General features: G+C 45.6%; 3 protein-coding genes across 3 annotated transcripts; 1 reads left to right on the top strand and 2 right to left on the bottom strand.

The window, feature by feature from the left end:
• Positions 1 to 3,619: 3,619 nt before the first annotated feature.
• LOC127332509 (PLASMODESMATA CALLOSE-BINDING PROTEIN 1) lies at positions 3,620 to 5,994 on the bottom strand. The gene is made up of 4 exons (XM_051358810.2): positions 5,771 to 5,994; positions 5,441 to 5,674; positions 5,326 to 5,359; positions 3,620 to 4,217 (listed from the first exon to the last, which is right to left on the bottom strand). Exons 1-4 carry the CDS (start codon positions 5,832 to 5,834, stop codon positions 3,944 to 3,946), a joined length of 606 nt encoding a protein of 201 aa, XP_051214770.1. The 5' UTR covers positions 5,835 to 5,994; the 3' UTR covers positions 3,620 to 3,943.
• A 1,852-nt stretch (positions 5,995 to 7,846) lies between these two features.
• LOC127332510 (F-box protein At5g39250) lies at positions 7,847 to 10,427 on the top strand. Its single transcript, XM_051358812.2, has 2 exons — positions 7,847 to 8,098; positions 9,440 to 10,427. The coding sequence occupies exon 2, from the start codon at positions 9,533 to 9,535 to the stop codon at positions 10,283 to 10,285; it is 753 nt and encodes a 250-aa protein (XP_051214772.1). The 5' UTR covers positions 7,847 to 8,098; positions 9,440 to 9,532; the 3' UTR covers positions 10,286 to 10,427.
• Positions 10,428 to 14,301: 3,874 nt separating this feature from the next.
• LOC127328529 (uncharacterized) lies at positions 14,302 to 20,862 on the bottom strand. Its single transcript, XM_071829356.1, has 2 exons — positions 20,119 to 20,862; positions 14,302 to 14,619 (listed from the first exon to the last, which is right to left on the bottom strand). Exons 1-2 carry the CDS (start codon positions 20,860 to 20,862, stop codon positions 14,302 to 14,304), a joined length of 1,062 nt encoding a protein of 353 aa, XP_071685457.1.
• Positions 20,863 to 22,296: the final 1,434 nt, after the last annotated feature.

Here is a 22,296-nt window from a genome sequence, read left to right as displayed (position 1 = left end):
TGATGACACTTTACTTTTCTTGGAAAAGATACTAGGGTAGCAAGAGATTTGAAATGGGTGTCGACCTGTTTTGAACAATTTCTGGTATTAGAATTAACTATCATAAAAGTGAGTTGATTCCAATCAACTTAGATGTTGAGGGATGTGCTCCTTTTCTAGATATATTTGGATGTGTGTTGGGTTCTTTTCTAATCAAATATTTAGGTGTGCCTTTGCACCATAATAAATTGAAGAGAGAGAACTTGCAACCTCTGGTAGATGCTTTGCTTGGTAGGATGATGGGGTGGAGAGGTAAGTTGATGTCTTCTGCAGCAAAAGGAGAATTAGTGAAATCTGTGCTAGCTAGTATTTCTGTTTACTTACTTTTCTTTTTCAAATTTCCAAAATGGGCTTTAAAACTGATAAATACCCAGATAGCAGAATGTTTGTGGTGAAGAGGGTAATCATAAAATTCATTTAGCAAATTGGAGTTCGGCAGCATGGGTATACCTCATTTACAAGATTTAAATTTATGTTTATTAGGCTCCCGGATTAAAAGGTATATTGAAGGGGAAGACACTCTTTGAAAAAAAAGATCATTCATAGCAAGTGTAATACTAGTGATACAAATATTCTCTGTTGTCGTGACACACAACCTTCTAATTTTTGGAAAGGGGTTATGTGGCAGCAGAAACTATTAAATTTGGTTATAAATGGAAAATTGGAAATGGTAGAGGTGTTAAGTTTTAGGAAGACATTTGGTTTGGTAATACCAATTTAGCCACTCGGTTTTGGGACATTTATTTTGTGTCCAATCAACAATCTAGAACTATAGCCGAGCTGTGGGATGGGACAACTCTTAGATGTAATTTTAGAAGAACCTTTTCTGATGAGATGATGTTCCTGGTGGCATGAGCTTTTGGTCATTGCCAACACTATTACTTTTTCTGATGAAGATGATTAGCTTCTCTTGTTCTATGAAACTAATGGTGTTTATTCTTCTAAATCTATATATGCTTTAGTCAATTTTAGAGGTGTCCTACCTATTGTTTGTAATCTCAAAATCCCCCTAGAGTTCAAGTCTTTCTATGGCTTTTCTCTCGGAATAAGGTCATGACTAGAGATAACCTTACGAGGAGAGGGAATTCCAAAGCCACTATAATGTACTTTCTGCAGATATTTTAAATATGTTTATCATATGTTCTTTGAGTGTGTGGTTGCTACAATTATGTGGGAGCTGGTGGATAGAATCTGTAAATTCCAAGTTAACAAGTTTGAAGATGTTGCTACTAGGTGGCTTTGCAATAAACGTTTCTTACAATTTAATTTCATTTCCTCTGATGTACTTTGGGGAATCTGGATTTTTTGAAATCAACTAGTGTTAAATAGTGTAACTTGGATTGATATTAAACTGGAGGTTGGTTCTAGCTTATCTGAGAAATTGGAAAGTTCTTTTCAAGGATTAGTGCTCGAGGGAGGTGGATCAGTTTTCAAAATTGTCAAATTGATACTGACACTCCTAAAAAAAACCCTGGGACTGCCGTTGAGCTGAAGTGTACCAGCTTCAGATGGATTTCTTCTTGGGCTCTTGCTGCAAAACTGGGGCATGGGGGGTGAGCTCCGGTGGCTTATCTGAAGGATCACCCAGAGGAAGATGTTGCAAGCAGCGTCTGAATTAGAATAGCTACTGGTTATTCCTGATCTTGCAAGCAGCGTCTGAATTAGCACTAGTGTCTAGTGTAGATCTTTGTTAGGTTGGCTGGCTTTTGAAGCTTTAGAAATGGAAAGGTTTTGGCAGTTTCTGCTAAGTGATGGTTGTAAGCCCTGCTTAGTTTCTCGTTCTTAGACTCCTTTTGTGACATGTTGTCTGAACATTGGGCTTCATTTCATGAAATGGAACCGGGGAGGTGTCTCCCTGTGAATCTAAAAAAAACTGCTACATGGGTTGTTTGATGTTTATGGGCTTGTGTTTGTTTGCAAGTAGTATTGTATTATTTCCATTGTTTGGCATAGGGTCACAATTTTTTCAGCTCTTGTCTGGCTTTGAGGCCGAATACCACCTTAGCCTACAAAATAGGGTTTCAACCTAGCTTATTTCAACTGCATATCGGTTTTATAGTGCAAACAAAGAAGCCATGCTTGAGCTTGTCCGCTCGCCCCGAACAAAAATACCCTAAAGTTGCTCTAATTACTACTCACTATTGCTCTAATTACTACTCACTATTGTCGCCCCATCACACCTCACTAGCCCAAACCCGACTCCCGCTTTATCAGGTTGTCCTTTCAATTGTTCTCTTATCCCTCGTGCCCAAACCCACGCCAGGATTCTCCTCCGCCACCACCAACATCGCCACTGCCCACACTCACTTCGAGCTTCGCCTCTCCTTACGAGGACATCAACATCCACCTTGGTGCAAGCACGTCCGCCTTATCATCGACTTTCACCTCATCCTCGACCTATGCCTCTCAGCCTGAGCACGTCGTCTTTGGCCTCCACAACGTTCATGTTAGCTTTCCCCGCAAAAAAAAAAAGTTCATGTTAGCTTGCATTGGACATAATGGTGTTAATCATCAGAGAATGCAGTGTTTTCAAGATCTGTGTTAGCATGTATTTGGATTAACTTTGGGGTTGATATGATATATATAATGACATTATCTATTAATTATAGCAAAACTGAAGTTTGTGGGCATTACAGACTTTGCACGATTTCATACAAAAAATAATCCTAAATTTTATCAGACGAAAAGAATAGGAAAAAAAAGTTCTCAAACCTTCTCACGAATGTGGTTTATTTCCATCACGGTCTATAAGTCAGTTTCTCGAGAAGCTTAAGCTCAAAAGAAGTCATGACTCGTGACCCATATTCTTGTCTGGTATGAACCATTCGATCTTGAGGTCTCAAAGGGCATTCCAGTGGAAAACTGGATATGTATGTGCATCTTAATAACATTATAAGATGTCGAAGCTGGCATGACGAAGAAGGAAGATATTATCAGTCTCATAATTCACTATGCTGTGCCGAATCAATGGTAAAGTAGCCACCAAGAGCAAACATATAGAAAGAGCGCTGTGCACAAGAGAGAAGGCAAACATAAAAGGTGGAGCTTGACAGCGATAGTGTGCCTACTTCGAAAAGAGCTGATATGTGTGCAGTGGTGCGATGTGCCCACATTACCAAATGCATCACACCCTCAAGACATTTCATTGCCCACTATGCATCTTCCCAACCACTAATGCAATGTCGATTAAGATTCCCATGAAACTGCCTCTCCAGAACCTTTTTGTATCTTAGGGAATGTCTGCAGAAATATTAGTAAGATCGGGACGTTTATGCAATGTAAAGTTGTATCGGAAATCTGAAGCTTCCAGCTGATGTTTCTGTTCTATTTTCCAATGTAGCCGGCATCTATGACTAAAGAAGTTGGGTGTGTGCTGTTTGCCTCTTCCACATGGTCACAGTCACATCACATGAAGTCATGCAACAAGTTGCTGAGAAGTGCAAGATTCTGCGTTGAGAATATAATGATACATAAGCAATCACCACCGAAAATATGTAAAGTGGATTGCGGCACAAGATTTTGCACCAACCAACCTTTCTAGAATAAAATTAAGCAACCAGCTAGACTATTGCTCCACAGATTCACAGGAAAAATGATTAGAATTAAGAAAAAGGAAACAGTACCAACGATTATACAACATGGACAAGGAAGACAAGAGTCCTTGCAGGCGAAAGAGACAGTCATCCTACCGAATCATACACCACCACTCCAGCCTGTAGGAGGCCATAAATTAAATTGGTACCAAAATAATACCCTCCAGCCCATCGACCACCCATGACAGTAGGCAACAATAACAACAATCATGCATGCTCCAGATGGATGGATTCCCTTCGGCAAGTCAGCTTGTTTCTAGCAGACCAGTAAACTAGTGAAGCTGCTCCTGCCATGAGACTGAGAAGGGACTTCAGGACAGTGCCAAGAAGGAGAGGAGGAGGGCAGCAATGGAGGCAGCTAGCTTGATCGACGGAAGCAAGTCGGCCGCTGCCGCGGTGCCATCCATGCTGCCAGTCCCCATACCAGGGCTGAAGGTGCCTGCACTCGTCCCGGTGCCGTTGAACCCGGTGCCCATCCCAGGGCTGAAGGTGCCCGTACTTGTCCCGGTTCCGGTGCCGGTGCCGGTGCCGGTGCTTGTTCCGGTGCCTGTAGTCGTCCCGGTTGCCGTAGTCGTCCCAGCAGCACTGCGTCAAAGAAACGAAAAGATTACACACTTACACTGCCTCATAGTGTCACCCTTCTGTTTCCGAATAGAAAGGATTCAAAACATGAATGCAGACAGAGAAATGTATGTTATAACAGAGTTTCTGAATTATCTGTGTTTCTCTTTTTTCTAATTCATATATGTTTCTGGAGTCTATTGTGTCAGAATCTGATTTCTCATAATAGCATGGCACATCGTTCTGTCAGTTAATCTCTCGTTTTGTCTTCAGACACTAGCACATGTTAAAAGAAAACCTGGCGACCTTTTTTTGTTTCGATGTGACGATCAAGCTTATAAAATGCTTTTGTGCTTCCTTTTTGTCAGGAAGTTATGACAAAACTGCAAGACACTGAAGTCAAGCAAAATTGTTTTTTGCTTTTCTGGAAAGTTACTAGTGCAAAGGATGGAAGCTGGCTACGAAAAGCTTACTTTCCATCTCAAGAGAAAGCCATCCATTCCAAATTAGCTGGGAAAAGTTGCAATTCAGCAGCTTCAAGAAAAATAGAGAACTACACCACTTCGGATGATGCAACGAACGAACCTGTGTGTAAAACGCTTCGAATGGAAACAATATTATTTGGAGGCTTGTTGTACTTTGTAGCCAATATTGTTAGAGAACGCTTGTTTGGGTAGGTTACAACATCAACTTGATCGAAGTATCCCGCATACTTGATCTAGGACGAATCAATATTGAAAATTGCTATATTTTAAAACTAGTGTCGGTGGACCATGATTGACAATTTTGTAATGCAACCATGATTAATATTCAAAGGTGTATTTGACTAGTTTGTGTGAATCGCTTTGACTATATTCCGTCGTAGGAGTTCTAATGCAGCAGGTTTTACGGTCTAAATGCTGATACTTTTTTGTAAATAATATTTGATCAAAATTTACAAAGTTCGACTTTGACTAAACCCAGAACGCGGAATAACTGAGAACTGAAGGAGTACATTGGCACAATGCAAGTGAATGGCAACGTAATTCACACTTCAAGCGAAGAACTGCTGGAAGAAGACGGGATGAAGCTGCCAAAACACTAGCACCACTTAATGCAAGAGCAAGCAAGGAGGCTCATAAAGTGTATGTACCTGGCACTCGAAGGAAACGTACACCCTGAAAAACCTGCAACTCAGAGCACATAGGTGAGAACTGGAATCACACAATGCAAGGACGAGACGAGGCTGCATCGCAGACTGGACGTACTGGGGTCGGTGGAGGAGAGAGTGGCGACGCCGGTGAAGTCGCAGGTGGCGCCGGTGGCCCTGTTCTTCTGGAAGTAGCTGTTGGCGGCCCAGGAGCAGTGCGAGGCGACGTCGTTGGGGTTGTAGCAGGCGCCGGTCTGCTGGATCTCCGTGCAGTCCGCGCCCTGCCCGCACGAGTAGTCGATCGTCTTCTGCAGCGCCGCCGTCGACTGGTCAGACCGGCACACGCAGAAATCTGGCACGCCGACAGATCAAAGCAAAAAAAAGATTAATCATCAGACATTCAGTGCCAAAGTAAGAAGAGAGGAAGATTACAGGAGCTACAGCCAACCTGAAGCAACAAGGGCCGAGGACGAGAGGAGCACCGCCGCGACCAGCACCAATGCCGCCTCCATTAGCCAAGACGCAGAGCAGCAAACAACCAAGATCGAAGGAGCAGATCGATGCTGGCTGGAAGTGGCTCTGATCAGTAAGAATTCTCCGAGCTCTCGGCAGCTAGGCAGTCGCCGTCCGTCCGGTGTGAAGAAGCCTCGAAGGCCAACGTGGGTTGGGTGAGAGGAGAACAGGCAGCTACTAGCACTACTACTGCGTTTTCTACTTAAGAGAGCGTGCGCACTAGCTGTACTTTGTTCCGCGCAAGCGTGTAGCTATGTATCGCCCCCATCGAGCCGATGGTATCTCCGGTTGGTAGGCTACAGGACAAGGCACGAACGATTGTGTGCTTGAGCCGAAAGTAGTTTGGTGCGTTCGTCGGTTCGACCCGTCCCGATGTTTCTTCTTTCTTTACTGCTTCTTCAAGTAACATGAGAGACAGATCGACGAACTGCCGTGGATCTGAACCTTCTGACAGGGTTTCCTTTTACTAATCCCGATTTCTTCTTCTCCGATCAACAACGGTCCAATCGGATCCTTGTGGTCGTGCTGCCAAGAGTTTAGCCACCGCTCACTGTGTTCTAAATTGTATTTTTTTTTTAGAGCAATCACATATTTTATTAATTGAAAATCAAGTTACATGAAGCGTGTTCCAAATTGTTCACGGACTAACACTTGCCCTTCAATGGAGAGGTAAGCCGACTGAAGCTCTCGCTAAAGAGTTCCGAGATCAATTGTTGCTATATTATCTTATCACTCATATTAAAGCTTTAGTTGAGGGTGTTAGAAACATTTCATTTGTAAACGTGGATTGGGCACGAAATAGGGCTAGTCATACTCTTACGAATTTAGCAATTCGCAAGAGTGAAAGGTGCAACTGTAATGTGGCATGACTCAGGACCTGATTCTTTGCTTCAGGTACTTGATAATGATCTACTTGTAAACCCTATGGAGTAATAAATTCCCCCTTTACCTGTAAAATGATATCTACAACGTCGAACCTATATACTATGAACAATATATTTTATGACGAATCTAACGGAACTAAATTGGGTGTTTGAGATATTAATACTTGGTTTACAAATTCAATGAAAATTAAAATAGTTTGACTTAGAACAGTCTCTCCCTTTGTTCTATATTAGTTGCCGTAGATTCGATGTATTACAGAAAATGTGTGTACACACATCCAAATCAGCGTCAACTAATTATATGGAACAAAGGGAGTAGGGGTTAAGTTGATTTAAAACGTAGAGAGTACACTTCAAGGGATGAATCGATGTTGATTAGATACGTGTTCCAATACAAGGATATATATACCCAAGGGTGCATCGTCACTAATGCTAAAGTAAGCCTTTGGGCTAAGAAACTACAATTTTGGACCTTTTTCATATTCATTGCCATGCATCAACACATTCATCTTAACTTTTCCACACTAACCAGAAGTTCCTATTATTGTATTGCATCATCAAATGATCTCGGTATGGAGTTTTATGGACCATATGATCACTTCTTCCTTAATTAACATAGCAAACACACCTGAAATGCCCTTCTTTCTTCGCTTTTCAGTTGCTCCCAATTTTCGCCTCTGTTTTTTCTTGTTTTCTTGGAAACATTTAGGGTGCGCTTTTTATTTTCCTAGTGTTGCCCTATCAAAATATTTGGCTAGCCAAAATTTCAGTTAAAGCTTTGCTTGCCCATAAGTTAGAAAAAATGAATTAAATTGGTAAAGTAAGCATTGACATGCCAAAAGATTCCTCCTAAAGAAAGACGTGCCAAGATTGTGATGGTACATCGGATTTCTCTATCAAGTGTCGAAGATTTAATTTAATTTAGTATAATTTTTTTTAATTGAGATAGTCTAAATTTAAATTAAAAGCCTCGGATGTAGCATTCTTTTTTGTAGGAGATAATCTTCATCTTTTGTTTTCTTATTATAGACAGGTTTACATATAGTAAGAAGTTGACCCGTCAGCACATACGGCCCAGCCCACTCGTGACAGCCGGCAGAGCCTACGAATTGCCCTCTCCAACATCCACCACACCGTGGCTGGTATCCCCATTCTCAGACGCCGATCCTGCTCCTCCTCTCGCCCGGCAACGGTGGCCTCTCTTCAACCGCACCTCCCTTCTCCTACCACGCCGCCACCCCATCCTCCCTCGCGACCAGATCGACAGCCACCCCTTTCATCCCCGTTCTTCCTATTGGGTCTCTGGAGATCTACACCGGCGACGACCCTCTTTGCCGGCGGCCCGCCTTGACCGACGGTTCTTCTTCTTCCTAAACACGGTGAGTTCCTTCACCTCCCTGTACTCTATATCCCCTTCTTCTTTGCAGACCACCACTCCGATTTTCGGCTACCGCTGAGCCTGTGGCTAGGCAAAGCCCAAGTAAAATTCCATTTCAACGCTAGGTTGTTCTGATTGTTCTGTTGTGTATTGGAGGAGTTTGTACGTTTAGATTGTAGATCTTCTTATGAACGCTTGTTGTTTCATTACCACGTTGATTTACTGCCCGACATCATCATGATTTAAGGTATATTTCTCATGTTTTCAGCTCATATATCAATTCATTTTAGGGTAATCTTATACGGTTAGAATGATCGTGTTCATGACCGTGTAACATATATATATTCATACTGGTGACAAGTATATTTAACATCGGCTTAGAGTTGTATGGCATAATACGTAGCTTGCAAGGGGATTGCTTTGACTAACAAGATGAATATGATAGCTATCTTTTTTAGGTTTTCCTATGTTCCACTTGGTACCTAGGGTTCCGTACATATTTACTGAAGCCGATACTTGCTTTCTTATCTTGCCTGCATAATTTTGCTGTGTAGTTTCATTGGCAATAATTTCAATCAAGAAAGATTGGAGTGGTTGATGATAAATGAATGTGTTGGATGATTAACAGGGACATGATGCATCAACAATAAAGATGTTTGCTGTCTTAGGTGGTCTGTGCTTTTGAGTAAAACCTTCTCATATGCCAATATTACAAACCGAAACTGGAAAGGAACATATTATAAAATTATTCTTTGCCAAAAACAAAAGGGTACAGCCTTTTTCAAAAGGTACTATCCTGAACCCTGTAGATTTGGTGCTCCTTGATAATTATTGACTAGCAGCACAAGTAGGACCATATTTTGCTGAACATCTACACTTCAAGGCACCATAACATATGCTGATTGTGGTACAATGTCCAAATCAGATTGATCTTAGCAACTACTCATGCTAATAGATTGGACCATTTGATTGTGACTTTACCAGAGGGAAACGTATTTTCCATCAGTACCACTGTTATTTGACCTCCTCCCTCCTCCGCCCCCCCCCCCCCCCCCCCAACCCACCCACCCACCCAAACACACAGGCACACTCTCACACGCCTTAACTCCAACAGACACCACATTTGCAAAATTATTATTGATCCGAAACATGGAAACTATATTGGATATGTTGTACCAATGGCTATTTGTCCATGTTCTGCTTATTACAGTATGTTTTTCTTTGTTTACCATCCTTATACAATTCAAATTACAGCGATGTAAAAGATAGGAGTAATCGTGCTACTTTTATTTATTCTTATCATGAATTAACCTGTCTTTGTTTGACCATCCCTTATTAATAGGCACCTCTGGTTCAGCTCTTGGTTTCTATCTGAACCCTGTCTGTATCCTAGAGGGTAGACAGCATTCCATTTTCTTCAGTGAAGTGATTAAGAATGGAAAATGGATTTCCCGGTGAAGTTCTCAAGGCCGTTTTCCCTCTAATGGATGGTAAAGACTTGGTCTTTTGCATGCTTGTATGCCGCCAATGGCGCGAAATAGCAAAGGACGACTACTTCTGGAAATGTATCTGCTCGCGGAAATGGCCTTCCATTTGCAAGGAGCCTCCTTCTGACACAAATTTCCAAAAACTTTATGTAACTTTCTCCAAGCCAAGGAAGACAATGCACCTTCCTGTACCTAAGCTCACTTTTGAGGATCTGGTGTTTTACATTGATATGTGGCATGAGGGATCACTGGTCTTCTCTCAAGCAGTTTCAGGATGCATTCTTCGAGCAGGTCTTCAGAACACACCTGGCGGCATTCCAGATATACTGGTAGCACATCTGAATACCACAGACTGCACTCTGATGATGGAAGTCAAACCCAAGTTGACAGTCCCTATGGGGCCAGTCATCACCGTATCGGTTCTTGCCCACCGCAAGGACACCCACAAGATGACTTGCATAATTAATACGTCGACTTTTGATTACATTGATGGGAATGCAGCGCGTGCATTGGCATATGAATATCTCAGGTTTTCACCAAGATACCCTTTCATATCAGACATCCGTGCGTGGATGTCCTTGCTTTTCCTGTACAAAGGAGCACACTCTATAGAGGTATTTGGTATTGAACTAGATTTTTGTGATGCGGCAAGATCGGAGTCTGAGATCTTGTGGCTCTTAGACATGCTTGATTGGAAATAGAAGTTAACCTTTAGTTGTAATTTTAGCCCTTGTGGTATGTAAAGGATGTTCATGATTTCTTGATCATTTCCTGTTGTAATACTGAACTAGATGCTTTATAATACTGGAAATAAATGGCGATGTGTGGCCATCTGTTTTGTTATACTCTCATCTCATGCCCAGATGACTGATCTGGCGTTTGAATCTCGAACACTTATTCGCTGAATCTGTGGTGCCATTCTGAATTTGCCAATTCTGAATTTGCTAGCCGAGAGATGAACAGTAATCATGTAAGACCTGCCAAGATGCCGGATGAGTTGCTCAACTCCAAGTCAAAGACACATAATAGCTGTCTATAAACAGTTCTGTATTCTTCACAGTATGAAAAACTCGAGATTAATCAGAGGTATAGGAAATCAATGTCATTTTGATGTTCTGAAATTGAGTTTCTGATGTTCGATATCACTGAAACAAGTAGATTGTGCATCCCTTTGTCTCTGATTGATTGGCTGTAAAATTTGGGATCTCGAATACTTCCAACTTGTTTTCTGAATGTGTGTTCCTCTCTAAAACGAGGGAAGTTTCTGTGAACCAATTCTGGAATGTTTCCTACGCCTGTGTATCATTTGGGCCTGAAGGGTCCTTACCTTATTGCCAGCAGCGTGAATGTTCAATATGCTGGGATTATATAAGGCCTGTAATTTTACAGTCCGAATCAAGGTGTCTTTGTCGTTTGCTAATGGACATTTTGACAAATTCAGCACCCAGTATTCGCTCAAAATGAAAAGATTGCCACTATAATAGCACCAAAGTTCCAAGGTGAAATAATGGACAACTCTAAGCCTATGATGTATGCAGCGAAATCCAGAGCTTAACTGAAACTGAATGCTACTGGATTTAGCCTGATAAACTGCTAGTAAATAGAAGAGGAACTTCAACAGTACACCCTTCGGCTGAGAACTTGGATTAACTTCGGCTGACCAACTCGCAATGTTCAATGCGCCTTCATGAAGAGGAACGGGATCGGCAGCTGGGATGGGTCCGGCGACAGGGCGAAGGTCGGCCCTGCGTACTGATGCGTCTCCAGCTCCAAGACATCGTCAGCTTCATCAGTCCACTGCTTCGCCTTCTTCTCGAACCGGTTGGCCGACGGCGCACGGCTGGCCGCTCTTTTGCTCCAGCCGTCCCTCCACGTCGGGCGGCTCGCGCGCTCGCCCCCCGAGGTCGACGTGCCGGCGCGGCCGAGCAGCTTGTCCTCCACCCAGCTTGAGCCCAGGGAGGCTCGGACGGGCATTTTGCTAGGGTTCCGATCAGCCGATTCGCCGCCGCCGCCGACTTTGCTTCGATCCGATGAAACGCCGCCGCCGGCAAGTTTATCCTTGACCCAACTCTCACTCAACGTTGCGCGGCCCGGACGCTTCCTGGACACATATGACGCCGGAGGGGGCGTCAGGCCGATGCAGCCCCTCGGGGTAGGCAGCAGCGGCGGAAGACCGCCGGCGACCACGGGCCCAGCCATTGCTACAAAATCAGGCAGAATCAAGAAATTAAATCGAATCTAAAACCTAACCCTAATAACCCTAAACAAGAAGGAGATCGAAATTGAAAGATCTAGAACGGCGAACTGGAACTGGAAATGGAAAGAGAGATCGAAAAAGCTTATCTCAAGAAATTAAATCGAATCTAAACCCTAACCCTAATAACCCTAAACAAGAACGAGATCGAAATTGACAGATCTAGAACGAGAACTGAAACTGGAAATAGAAAGAGGGATCGAAAAAGCTTATCGCGATCGTGGCTCAGGGAACGAATGAACTGGGCGCGAGACGAGAGCCGAAACGAAGGACGGAGGCGGGCTTTTGTTTTCTTTGCGGGAAAAAGGAGGGAGACAGGTTGCTACGTATGGAAGGGTACAGGTATTGTACATATTTATGGTACTGGCGAACCGCCTTGTATACAACTCGTATTGGTATTGGAATCGGAGTCGAAAACAGAAAGATCACACTTGTACAGCTATTTGACAGATCGGATACAGAAGTGCAGGCCGCGTACAAGGTTAGATGGGCCGAGCTACCCCCGGATCGCAACTAAAAAAGGATTAGAGCATGCCTGCCGTCTACCATTTTGTCAGTGGGTCGGCCTAACAGGTTCTGCACGCTGCTTGCTTAGAAGAACGAGAATAAATCTAGAAATCGAAACACTGATCGAAAAGCTTATCTGGATCCATCGCGGCGGGAAAATCTGCATCGCGCCGGCGTACGGATGAGATACGGACGTACGGTATACAATTTAGACTGGCAATTTTAGCAGTCTAATCAGTCTATGTGGATAGATATTGTAAAAGAGATAGAGTTGTTGGAACAATGGATCATTTTTTAAGATGTTAGAGCATCTGCCAACGGGGCAACACATAAATTGTCTGCATGCGTCTGTTTTGCGTCGCTTGAGGATGCGAAAATTGCCATGCGTCCGTTTAGGTCGAGGTGTCTCCGGCGGGCCGACACATTTTAGCAACGGGTCATTTTTCTAGAATATCGAAAAACTACATCAACAAGCAAATTGCATGAACATATGGCCATCATATTGACTCAAATTGAGGTCTGAAATAAGCCTATCACATTGTGCACATGATGTGGCACAAAATATAATCCAAAAGAAGCACAAACATGGCTAGAAAAATAAATATAGTCCAAAAAGCCATGGTGTTTGACTATGGCGACGCAGATCATGCGTCGCGCGGATTTCGTCGTCCATGCTGCCCAAGTCAGCCAGCATGATCCTTGTGTCCTTTGCCCGGATCTTGGCCTCGGCGTCCATCCTTCTGCCCTCGGCGTCACGCATTTTGGCCTTGGCGTCTGCCTTATTGGCCTCGACGTCCAATCTTTGGACCTCAATGGCCTCTTTGGTGAGGTTAAGGTAGATGGCACTAGAGATCTCCTTTTTCAGGCGCCTCTTCTCGTCCCATTTAGCCTGGGCGGCTTGAGACTCGGCCATGATCTTCTTCAAGGTCTGGCTCAACATAAGGGCTGATGCCTCCCGAGCAAGATCGGCCTTGGTAGCCTTATGGCCCTGGGGACGAGGCGCAAGGGCTTTCTGCCCTGGTTCGTCGTCTTCACTGTCCACGATCAACGTGGTTCTCCCATTCTTAACAGCTTCATTGTAGGCCACATAGCTAATCCTCTACTTCGGCGTGTCCTTCAACTTTTCCCAACAATGGACCATATATAAGCCCTTCCTATGAGTTGCTATGAATTTCTCCAAAGCCGTGGGTACCTGCAATTGCTAAAAGTTAGGTTCATGGTTTGCTAATGCTAAGTGCATATATGGAATGATGATGCCCGTTTCTCTACCACTGCTAGCACGCCCGTGGATGTTGGTCCATTTTTTTGGGATGGACTCTTCCGTGCGTTCGCTGCGCATCTCGTAGGGTTTGTGGTGCTTTCTCTCTTCATATTGTTGGACTACCTTGGACCAACAGACTTGGCGCTTTTGTTGGGCACCATTCATGTAGTCATTGTTGGTCGCTAGCCACGCATCGCACAAACATTTGTCCTCGTCGTCGTTGAAGCCGCTGGTCCTGTGGCTCTCCCCCTTCTTCTTGCCAGCATCATCCCTGGTTAGGACGGGCCTGGTTGTTGGCTGCGTGGGCTAGCTGGAGAACAACCATCTGCCATCGATGTCTGCCCCATCAGCGTGTGTTCCCACTTTTCCTGCGTCCCTGGGCCAGGATCCTACGTCCCTATCTCGATGCCGGCTTCGCAGACGAAACCGCCGCCGAAGATCATAGCCTAGATATCGCCCTCATTGCGTCTCGTACAATAGGCCTAAGAATCACCAGACGTCAGACGAATGACACACGGCAGAGCGAGACACTGAGAGAGCAAACGTATCGAGTCATCCATCGTCGGGGCAGACGGTATCATTTCCTCAAACAGGGTGCGGGGCACCGGCATGTTCTCCTCCGAGACCTATCGCATCTTTTGTGTCGCGGTCGAGCACGAGTCACCGCTCCTCGGCGTCCGGTTCAGGTCGGGAACCTAGGCCCCATTGAACTGGACCGGCCAGAAGAAGACCGTCTTCTCGACGCACTGTCTCTTCTTGAGATTCATGCGGATCTGGTGCGTTGTAGCATCTTTGACGCCCAAGCTGCGTTTTCGCGCTTGTTCCCTTATTTCTTCCCGAAGAAAAAGGAACCCGACGCCTTTGCTGACCTTGCCAAATGCTTCGTCCCCCACGAAGACCTTGGGCTTGCTCTCCGCCAAGAAAACTTGAAGATTGGCGTGGAAGGCACTATAGCACTGGTTGCCGAGAGCCAGCAAAATGTCGATTGGGCAAAAGTTGGCGAAGCCACAAAGCTGAAACAGGATAAATGGCCATCTCTAATCAGGGCTGCAAAGCCCCACTCAAAGAAGATCCTGGATTTCCTCGGGTACAAGCCAACGCCCTCCTCCAGTTCCGCCAAAACGGAGGTCAAGTAGATCGCCCTGCCTATCTTTTTTCTCTTTTTTCTTTCTTTTGACGCTTGTCGCCATAGATGTAGCTTGCGACAGCGTATGCTTGGTTCACTAGGATCCAATCTTTTGTAAGAACTATGTAAATATATTTGAAATCAATGAAAATCTATTTCACGTTATGATTGATGTTGAAATTTTCTTTCCAGTTGGTATTTGACAACTATACTTCAACTCCTCATCCCTCCGATGCTTTGCATGCGTCCTCTTACTCGAGGAAAATGTCAACCGGTAACGAATTTATTGAAGATTCTTCGAGTACGGATCCAACACATGACTTGGAAGAACTCTGCCAACAACTTCAATCAATGAAAAAACAGGCACTTGTGATAATGGAACAATCTCGAAGATCCTCTGAGAGAGAGAAAATTGTACAACAGCAAGCTCAGGAAGCTATAGCTTCAAAAGAAGCTGCAGTCGCTGAAGCTACACAGTCTACTTCCCGAGAAAATTTTATGCTTGAATTGATGACTGAGGCGAGCCTGGAAATGGCAGGTATACTTCTCAAGCCTAAACTGCCTCTGTTGTTTGCTTGTTTTCTTTCTCTAACTGGTGTGCTGTCGTCAAACAGGTCCCTTTTTGGACGCCGCTGCAGAAGATCAACGGGTTGACACAAGATTAAATTTCCTTGTTAATCTGGCACTGGACCATGGCTCCCTTTTTTGGGCTACACCTGAGCGTACCCGACAAATCGTCAGGTTTCAAGATCGGCGTGTCAAATTCGTGAGTTCCTTGAATTTTGTACCAAAACATTGTCCATGGTCTACAACTCCATGTTCCCTCGAAATATTCAGCCTAAGACCCTTCCGGAGCTGATGACCAAGTTTAAGGACTCGCACAAAATCCATGGTTTTGTAAAAGCTCAACTAGTAGCCGGTGCCAGATTTGCCCTTATCATGCTTCAAATCTGCCACTCAAAAATGGATATGACCAAGGTGGTTGAAACTGTCCATACCAAGCTGAGGCGACGACGGAGAGGTGTCGACAAAATTGATGTGATAGTTACACCAGTGGCTGAAGAGATAATTGATGACCTTCTTCGAATGGATGCCAACTTTTTTGCGGATGGCCATTATGCCGATTTTCTGGGTGCCTCTGCCGAAGAAGACAGAATAAATATTGATGTTCTGCTAGGTCGCGACTAAATCTACTTCTTCGGTAGATAACTTATCTTGTCGAAAGAGCCTGTAACTTGATGTATATATATTTTAATACAAAGATATGTATTTTTCTTTTCCCTAGCCCCCGAGTGTCTCGGTGGCTAGTGTCTTTATTGTATTTGCGAGGTATTTCAAACCAAGGCAAAGATTTTTTTGTAAATTTATATGTTGTATAAGTTGTTCTTGTGCAGAATAAAACTATGTCGGGTAGGAAAACCCCGAACCTGTCGAATGAAAAGATGTATATCACCAATATATTTACTATATTGCAGCACCGCGAGCCCGCCTCATTAAAAACCTTTCAGCCCCACTCGGTGCCCTGAAAGGAAAAGAGTGCGTCTGAAAACTCGCGGGCGTTTCAGTACATTGTATGTTTACAGAGAGGACTATATTTCGACTTCAAGCGTAAAAACGCCTAAGTTGCGCCACGTTCCAGGGATTTGGCTTGGCGACTCCTGTCTTCTTGTCCTTTATTCTGTACGCTCCTCCTTCAATTACTTCTGTGACGATGTATGGGCCAACCCATGGCGACTCAAGTTTCTCATGGCTAGTTTGCATGAGCCGAAGAACTAAGTCGCCTACCTGGAAGGATCTTGGTCGCAGACATCGACTGTGGTAGTTTTTCAGATCTTGCTGGTACTTGGTAACTCGTGACAGTACTTCGTCTCGAGCTTCGTCGAGCGCGTCGACATCGTCCTCTACTGCCTTTCTTGAAGTTTCTTCGTCATACTCCGCCACTCTCGGAGAATTGTGTTCTATTTCTATTGGCAACACTGCTTCAGCTCCGTGAACCAGAAAAAACGTTGTTTCCTGTGTCGCTGTATTTGGTGTTGTTCGGATACTCCATAGAACACTCGGCAACTCTTCTGGCCATGTGTGTCTAGCTTTTTCCAATGGTGTGAGCAGACGTTTCTTGATGCCATTGCAGATGATACATTTGCTTTCTCGACTTGCCCATTGGTTTGCGGGTGCGCAACTGATGCAAAGTGTAGTTTGATGCCTACCTCTACACAATAAGCTTTGAATTCCTTAGATGTGAAATTGCTGCCGTTGTCTGTGACTATGCTATGAGGGACTCCAAACCGAAAGATGATGCTTTTCACGAACTTAATTGCAGATGCTGCATCTGGTGAATTTATCGGTTTTGCTTCTATCCACTTTGTGAACTTGTCGACAGCTACGAGCATATACTCGTATCCTCCTGGCCAGGCCTTGTGCAATTTTCCCACCATATCGAGACCCCATTGAGCAAAGGGCCATGACAATGGTATTGGCATCAACTCTGCTGCTGGGGAGTGCGGTTTTGCGGCAAACCTTTGGCACGCGTCACAAGTGCGTACTATGTCCTTTGCTTCCTCGATTGTTGTTAGCCAATAAAACCCTACTCTGAAAACCTTGGCTGCTATAGCTCGGCTGCTTGCGTGGTGTCCGCATACTCCTTCGTGTACATCTTTCAAAATTAGCCTTCCCTCCTCGGGTGTGACGCATGTTTGCAACACTCCCAAAATACTTTGTTTGTATAACTCCCCTTTGACCACAGTAAAGGCTTTAGAACGTCTGATAACTCGCCTTGCTTCAACTGGATCGTCGGGTATTTCCTTTCTTAGGATGTGTGCTATGTATGCTTGCATCCAAGGAATTTGTACCATCATCACTACGTCTGGTTCCTCTTCTTCTTCCAGTGATGCTATTTTAGCCCCCGAGGGCTTCTCATCCTTCTCCTTCTTCTGCTGTTTCTTCGGCTTGGTAGATCTCTCGGCTATCTCCTCCCAAAACACGCCAGGTGGAATCACGAGGCATTGCGACCCGATGTTTGCGAGAACATCGGCTTCATCGTTGCTGAGCATGCTGATATGATTTACTTCGCACCCGTCGAATAACTTCTCGAGCTCGTTATATACCTCTTTATATGTTATCATGCTATCATTGACTGCGTCGCATTGATTCAACACTTGTTGGGCCACCAACTGTGAGTCGCCAAAGATTTTTAGTCGGGTTGCTCCACAAGCTTTTGCCATCTTCATCCCGTGTATGAGTGCTTCATACTCTGCTTCATTATTGGATGCGTTTGGAAACGTCACCCGCAACACATATTTCAGCTTGTCGCCTTGGGGTGATACTAATATCACACCTGCTCCTGCTCCTTCTAATCTCTTGGACCCATCGAAGTTCATAGTCCAGGTTCTCGACAAATCTGGAGGTCCCGTGTTTTGTAGCTCCATCCACTCTGCGATGAAGTCTCGCAGGATTTGCGACTTTATTGCTTTTCTTTTCTCGTATGTGATGTCCCGAGGGGAAAGTTCTATTCCCCAAAGGGAGACACGACACGTGGCTTCTGGATTTTTTAGTATGTTGGATAAAGGCGCTTCATTAACCACTATTATCGGATGTGCCGAAAAATAGTGTCGTATTTTTCTTGCGGTTGTAAATACTCCATATTCCAACTTCTGATACTGCGGGTACCTCTGTTTTGAAGGCGATAAAACTTCGCTGACGAAGCATACCGGCCGCTGCACTCCGTGGAGTTTTCCTTCTTCTTCTCTTTCGACCACCAGGACTGTGCTGACCACCTGAGGTGTGGCCGCTATATATAATAGGAGAGGCTCCTTCTCCCTAGGTGCCACCAGGATTGGTGGTGTCGAGATTGTTGCTTGTGACGGTACAGCACGCTGATACGTCTCCAACGTATCGATAATTTCTTATGTTCCATGCTACTTTATTGATGATATACACATGTTTTATACATACTTTATGTCATATTTATGCATTTTCCGGTACTAACCTATTAACAAGGTGCCGAAGAGCCAGTTGCTGTTTTCTGATGTTTTTGGTTTCAGAAATCCTAGTAAGGAAATATTCTCGGAATTTGACGAAATCAACGCCAAGGGTCTTATTTTTTCCACGAAGCTTCCAGAAGTCCGAAAGGGAAACAAAGTGGGGCGACGAGGCGACGCCACAGTAGGGCGGCGCGGCCCAGGCCCTGGCCGCGCGGCCCTAGCGTGTGGGCCCCTCGTGACGCCCCCTGACCGACCCTTCCGCCTATAAGAAGCCTTCGTTGCGAATACCCCAGTACCGAGAGCCACGATACGGAAAATCTTCTAGAGACGCCGCCGCCAATCCCATCTCGGGGGATTCAGGAGATCGCCTCCGGCACCCTGCCGGAGAGGGGAATCATCTCCCGAGGACTCTTCATCGCCATGATCGCCTCCGGAGTGATGTGTGAGTAGTTCACCCCTGGACTATGGGTCCATAGCAGTAGCTAGATGGTTGTCTTCTCCTCATTGTGCTATCATTGTCGGATCTTGTGACCTGCCTAACATGATCAAGATCATCTATTTGTAATGCTATATGTTGCGTTTGTTGGGATCCGATGAATATGGAATGCTATGTTATGTTGATTATCAATCTATCATCTATGTGTTGTTTATGATCTTGCATGCTCTCCGTTATTAGTAGAGGCTCTGGCCAAGTCGTTACTTGTAACTCCAAGTGGGAGTATTTATGCTCGATAGTGGGTTCATGCCTCCATTAAATCTGGGACAGTGACAGAAAGTTCTAAGGGCATCTCCAACCGGGCGACCCAAACGGACGCGCTGGGCCGTCCGTTTTGGGCCGTTTGCGTACCCGAGCGGACGCGCGGACGGAGCCCCGCGTCCGCGCGTCCGTTTGGGTCGCGCGCTGCGCCCAACGCGCCAGATTTGGGTCGCGGCGCCCCATGGTATGTTTTTCTTGTAAATTCACTAGAAAAACGCAAAATAAATTATAGAAAAAATATATAAAGTAGTTCAAATGCTCAAAATGTATTACACATTACATAGTCCATGTAATCAAGGATAAAGTATTATTCAAATAAAATGAAAAAACGATACAAAATGCTCTAGGCTTAATCATTGTTGTTTGCAGCATTGTTGCCTACATGCTGCCACATGTGCTCGACCAAATCAGCCTGAAGCTGGTTGTGCACAGCTAGATCTCGAATTTCATGGTGCGCATGAAGAATGTCCTGGAATGATGCCGGAGCACGTTGAGGAGTAACCAACTCTCCTTGGCCTTCCCAGTCATTATCAAAGAGTGAATCATCCCGCTCTACCTCAACAATCATGATATGCATGATTACACAAGCGGTCATCACCTCCCACAGAGTTTGCACATCCCAGGCTCTGGCAGGGTGTCTGACGATTACCCAACGAGCTTGGAGGATGCCAAACGCCCGCTCGACATCTTTCCGGGCTGCCTCCTGCTCTTTGGCAAACCTTGCCTCCTGCTCTGAGTTGGGGTTTCGGATTGTCTTCACGAGTGTAGCCCAAGGTGGATAGATACCATCAGCAAGGTAGTACCCCTTGGTGTAGTGGTGGCCATTGATCTCAAAATCCACATCAGGGGACTGACCGTACGCTAGCCTATCAAACACCGGAGAGCGCTGCAGCACATTGATGTCATTGTGCGAGCCAGCCATTCCGAAGAATGAGTGCCAAATCCATGTGTCATGGGAAGCAACAGCTTCAAGAATGACTGTGCACCCCTCAGAATGGCCGCTGTATGCCCCCTGCCAACCAAAGGGGCAGTTCTTCCACTCCCAGTGCATGCAGTCTATGCTGCCAAGCATCCCAGGAAAACCCCTGGAAGCGTTGATCGACAACAGACGAGCTGTGTCCTCTGCATTAGGTTGACGGAGGTACTGTTCTCCGAACGAACCGATCACAGCTCTGCAGAACCTGTACATCGATTCCAAGCCGGTTGACTCACTCATGCGCGTATACTCATCTACGAAATCACCGGCAACGCCATATGCGAGCATCCTAATCGCTGCCGTGCATTTCTGGTACGAAGAGAGGCCTACCTTGCCAATTGCATCCACTTTCGCATAGAAGTAGTCGTCGTAGATCTTGACGCCATCCATTATCCGGCGGAACAGCGGCCTGGTCATCCGAAAACGACAGCGAAACAAGTGCGGCACGAACAATGGAGTGGGTTGGAAGTAGTCGTTGTAGAGCTGGTCGTGGCCGCGTTCTCTTTTGCGGTCCAAGGTGGCCGCGCGCCCCGGCACGGACCCCTGGAACATGGGGATTTGCGAGACAGTGTGCTCGTGGATGAGCAGCGCAGCATCCGTGAAAAAATCGTCGTCGGACTCCTCTTCCGACGACGTGTCGATGAAGTTCTTGAAGTAGTATTCGTCGTCGCTGTCCACCATGATCTGAAAAGGACACATTTTAGTTCGAGCATTTGAACGAACACCTCGCAGGCGGAGGCGATCCAAATGCTTCTCTAGGGACCTGCAGCCATGGCCGTCTCAGCCGACTTGCGGTCTGGAAAGACGGTGCAGGAGAGCTCACCTCCGGCGGAAACGGCGCAGCTGCGAACGGCGGGAGGTGTCGCGACGGTGAGAGGACAACAGCGCCGGCGGCGGCCTCCTCCGACTCTGCTACGAGTCGGCGATAGCAGCGCGGGACCTCGACCTATGCTTCCGCCCCGCTTGCCGGCGTCTCGACGACGATGGCCGGCGTCGACGCGCTCCCAAATCGCCGGTCCGTGGGTGGCGGCAGAGCGGTGGGGAGATGTGTGCGATGGCCTTGTGTTTTGGGTGGCAGACAGGCGGGCCAGGGCGGACAAGGGGAGGACGCGAGCGACCAGCCTTTCGCGTCCGCGGCCACGCAAACCCGTCCAAGATTTGGGCCGGGTTTGGATCGTCCCGGACGCGCTGGGCCATCCGTTTTAGGGATGGGTCCGCGCGCTGGGACGCGGTTTTGTCCGTTTCGACCCATCCGGACGCGCGGGCGCGGGATGGGTCGCTCGGTTGGAGATGCCCTAAGGTTGTGGATGTGCTGTTGCCACTAGGGATAAAACATCAATGCTTTGTCTAATGATATTTGTGTTGATTACATTACGCACCATACTTAATGCAATTGTCTGTTGTTTGCAACTTAATACTGGAAGGGGTGCGGACGCTAACCCGAAGGTGGACTTTTTAGGCATAGATGCATGCTGGATAGCGGTCTATGTACTTTGTCGTAATGCCCAATTGAATTTCACACTACTCATCATAATATGTATGTGCATTGTCATGCCATCTTTATTTGTCAATTGCCCAACTGTAATTTGTTCACCCAACATGCTATTTCTTATGGGAGAGACACCACTAGTGAACTATGGACCCCGGTCCATTCTTTACATCGAATATAATCTACTGCAATACTTGTTTCTACTGTTCTCTGCAAACATCATCATCCACACTGTACATCTAATCCTTTGTTACAGCAAGCCGGTGAGATTGACAACCTCACTGTCACGTTGGGGCAAAGTATTTTGGTTGTGTTGTGCAGGTTCCACGTTGGCGCCGGAATCCCTGGTGTTGCGCCATACT

The sequence above is a fragment of the Lolium perenne genome, chromosome 4, assembly GCF_019359855.2.
Source record: "Lolium perenne isolate Kyuss_39 chromosome 4, Kyuss_2.0, whole genome shotgun sequence".
NCBI lineage: Eukaryota > Viridiplantae > Streptophyta > Magnoliopsida > Poales > Poaceae > Lolium > Lolium perenne.
The sequence above is the reverse complement of the archived record's forward strand: the minus strand, read 5'-3'. Positions and strand labels throughout refer to the sequence as shown.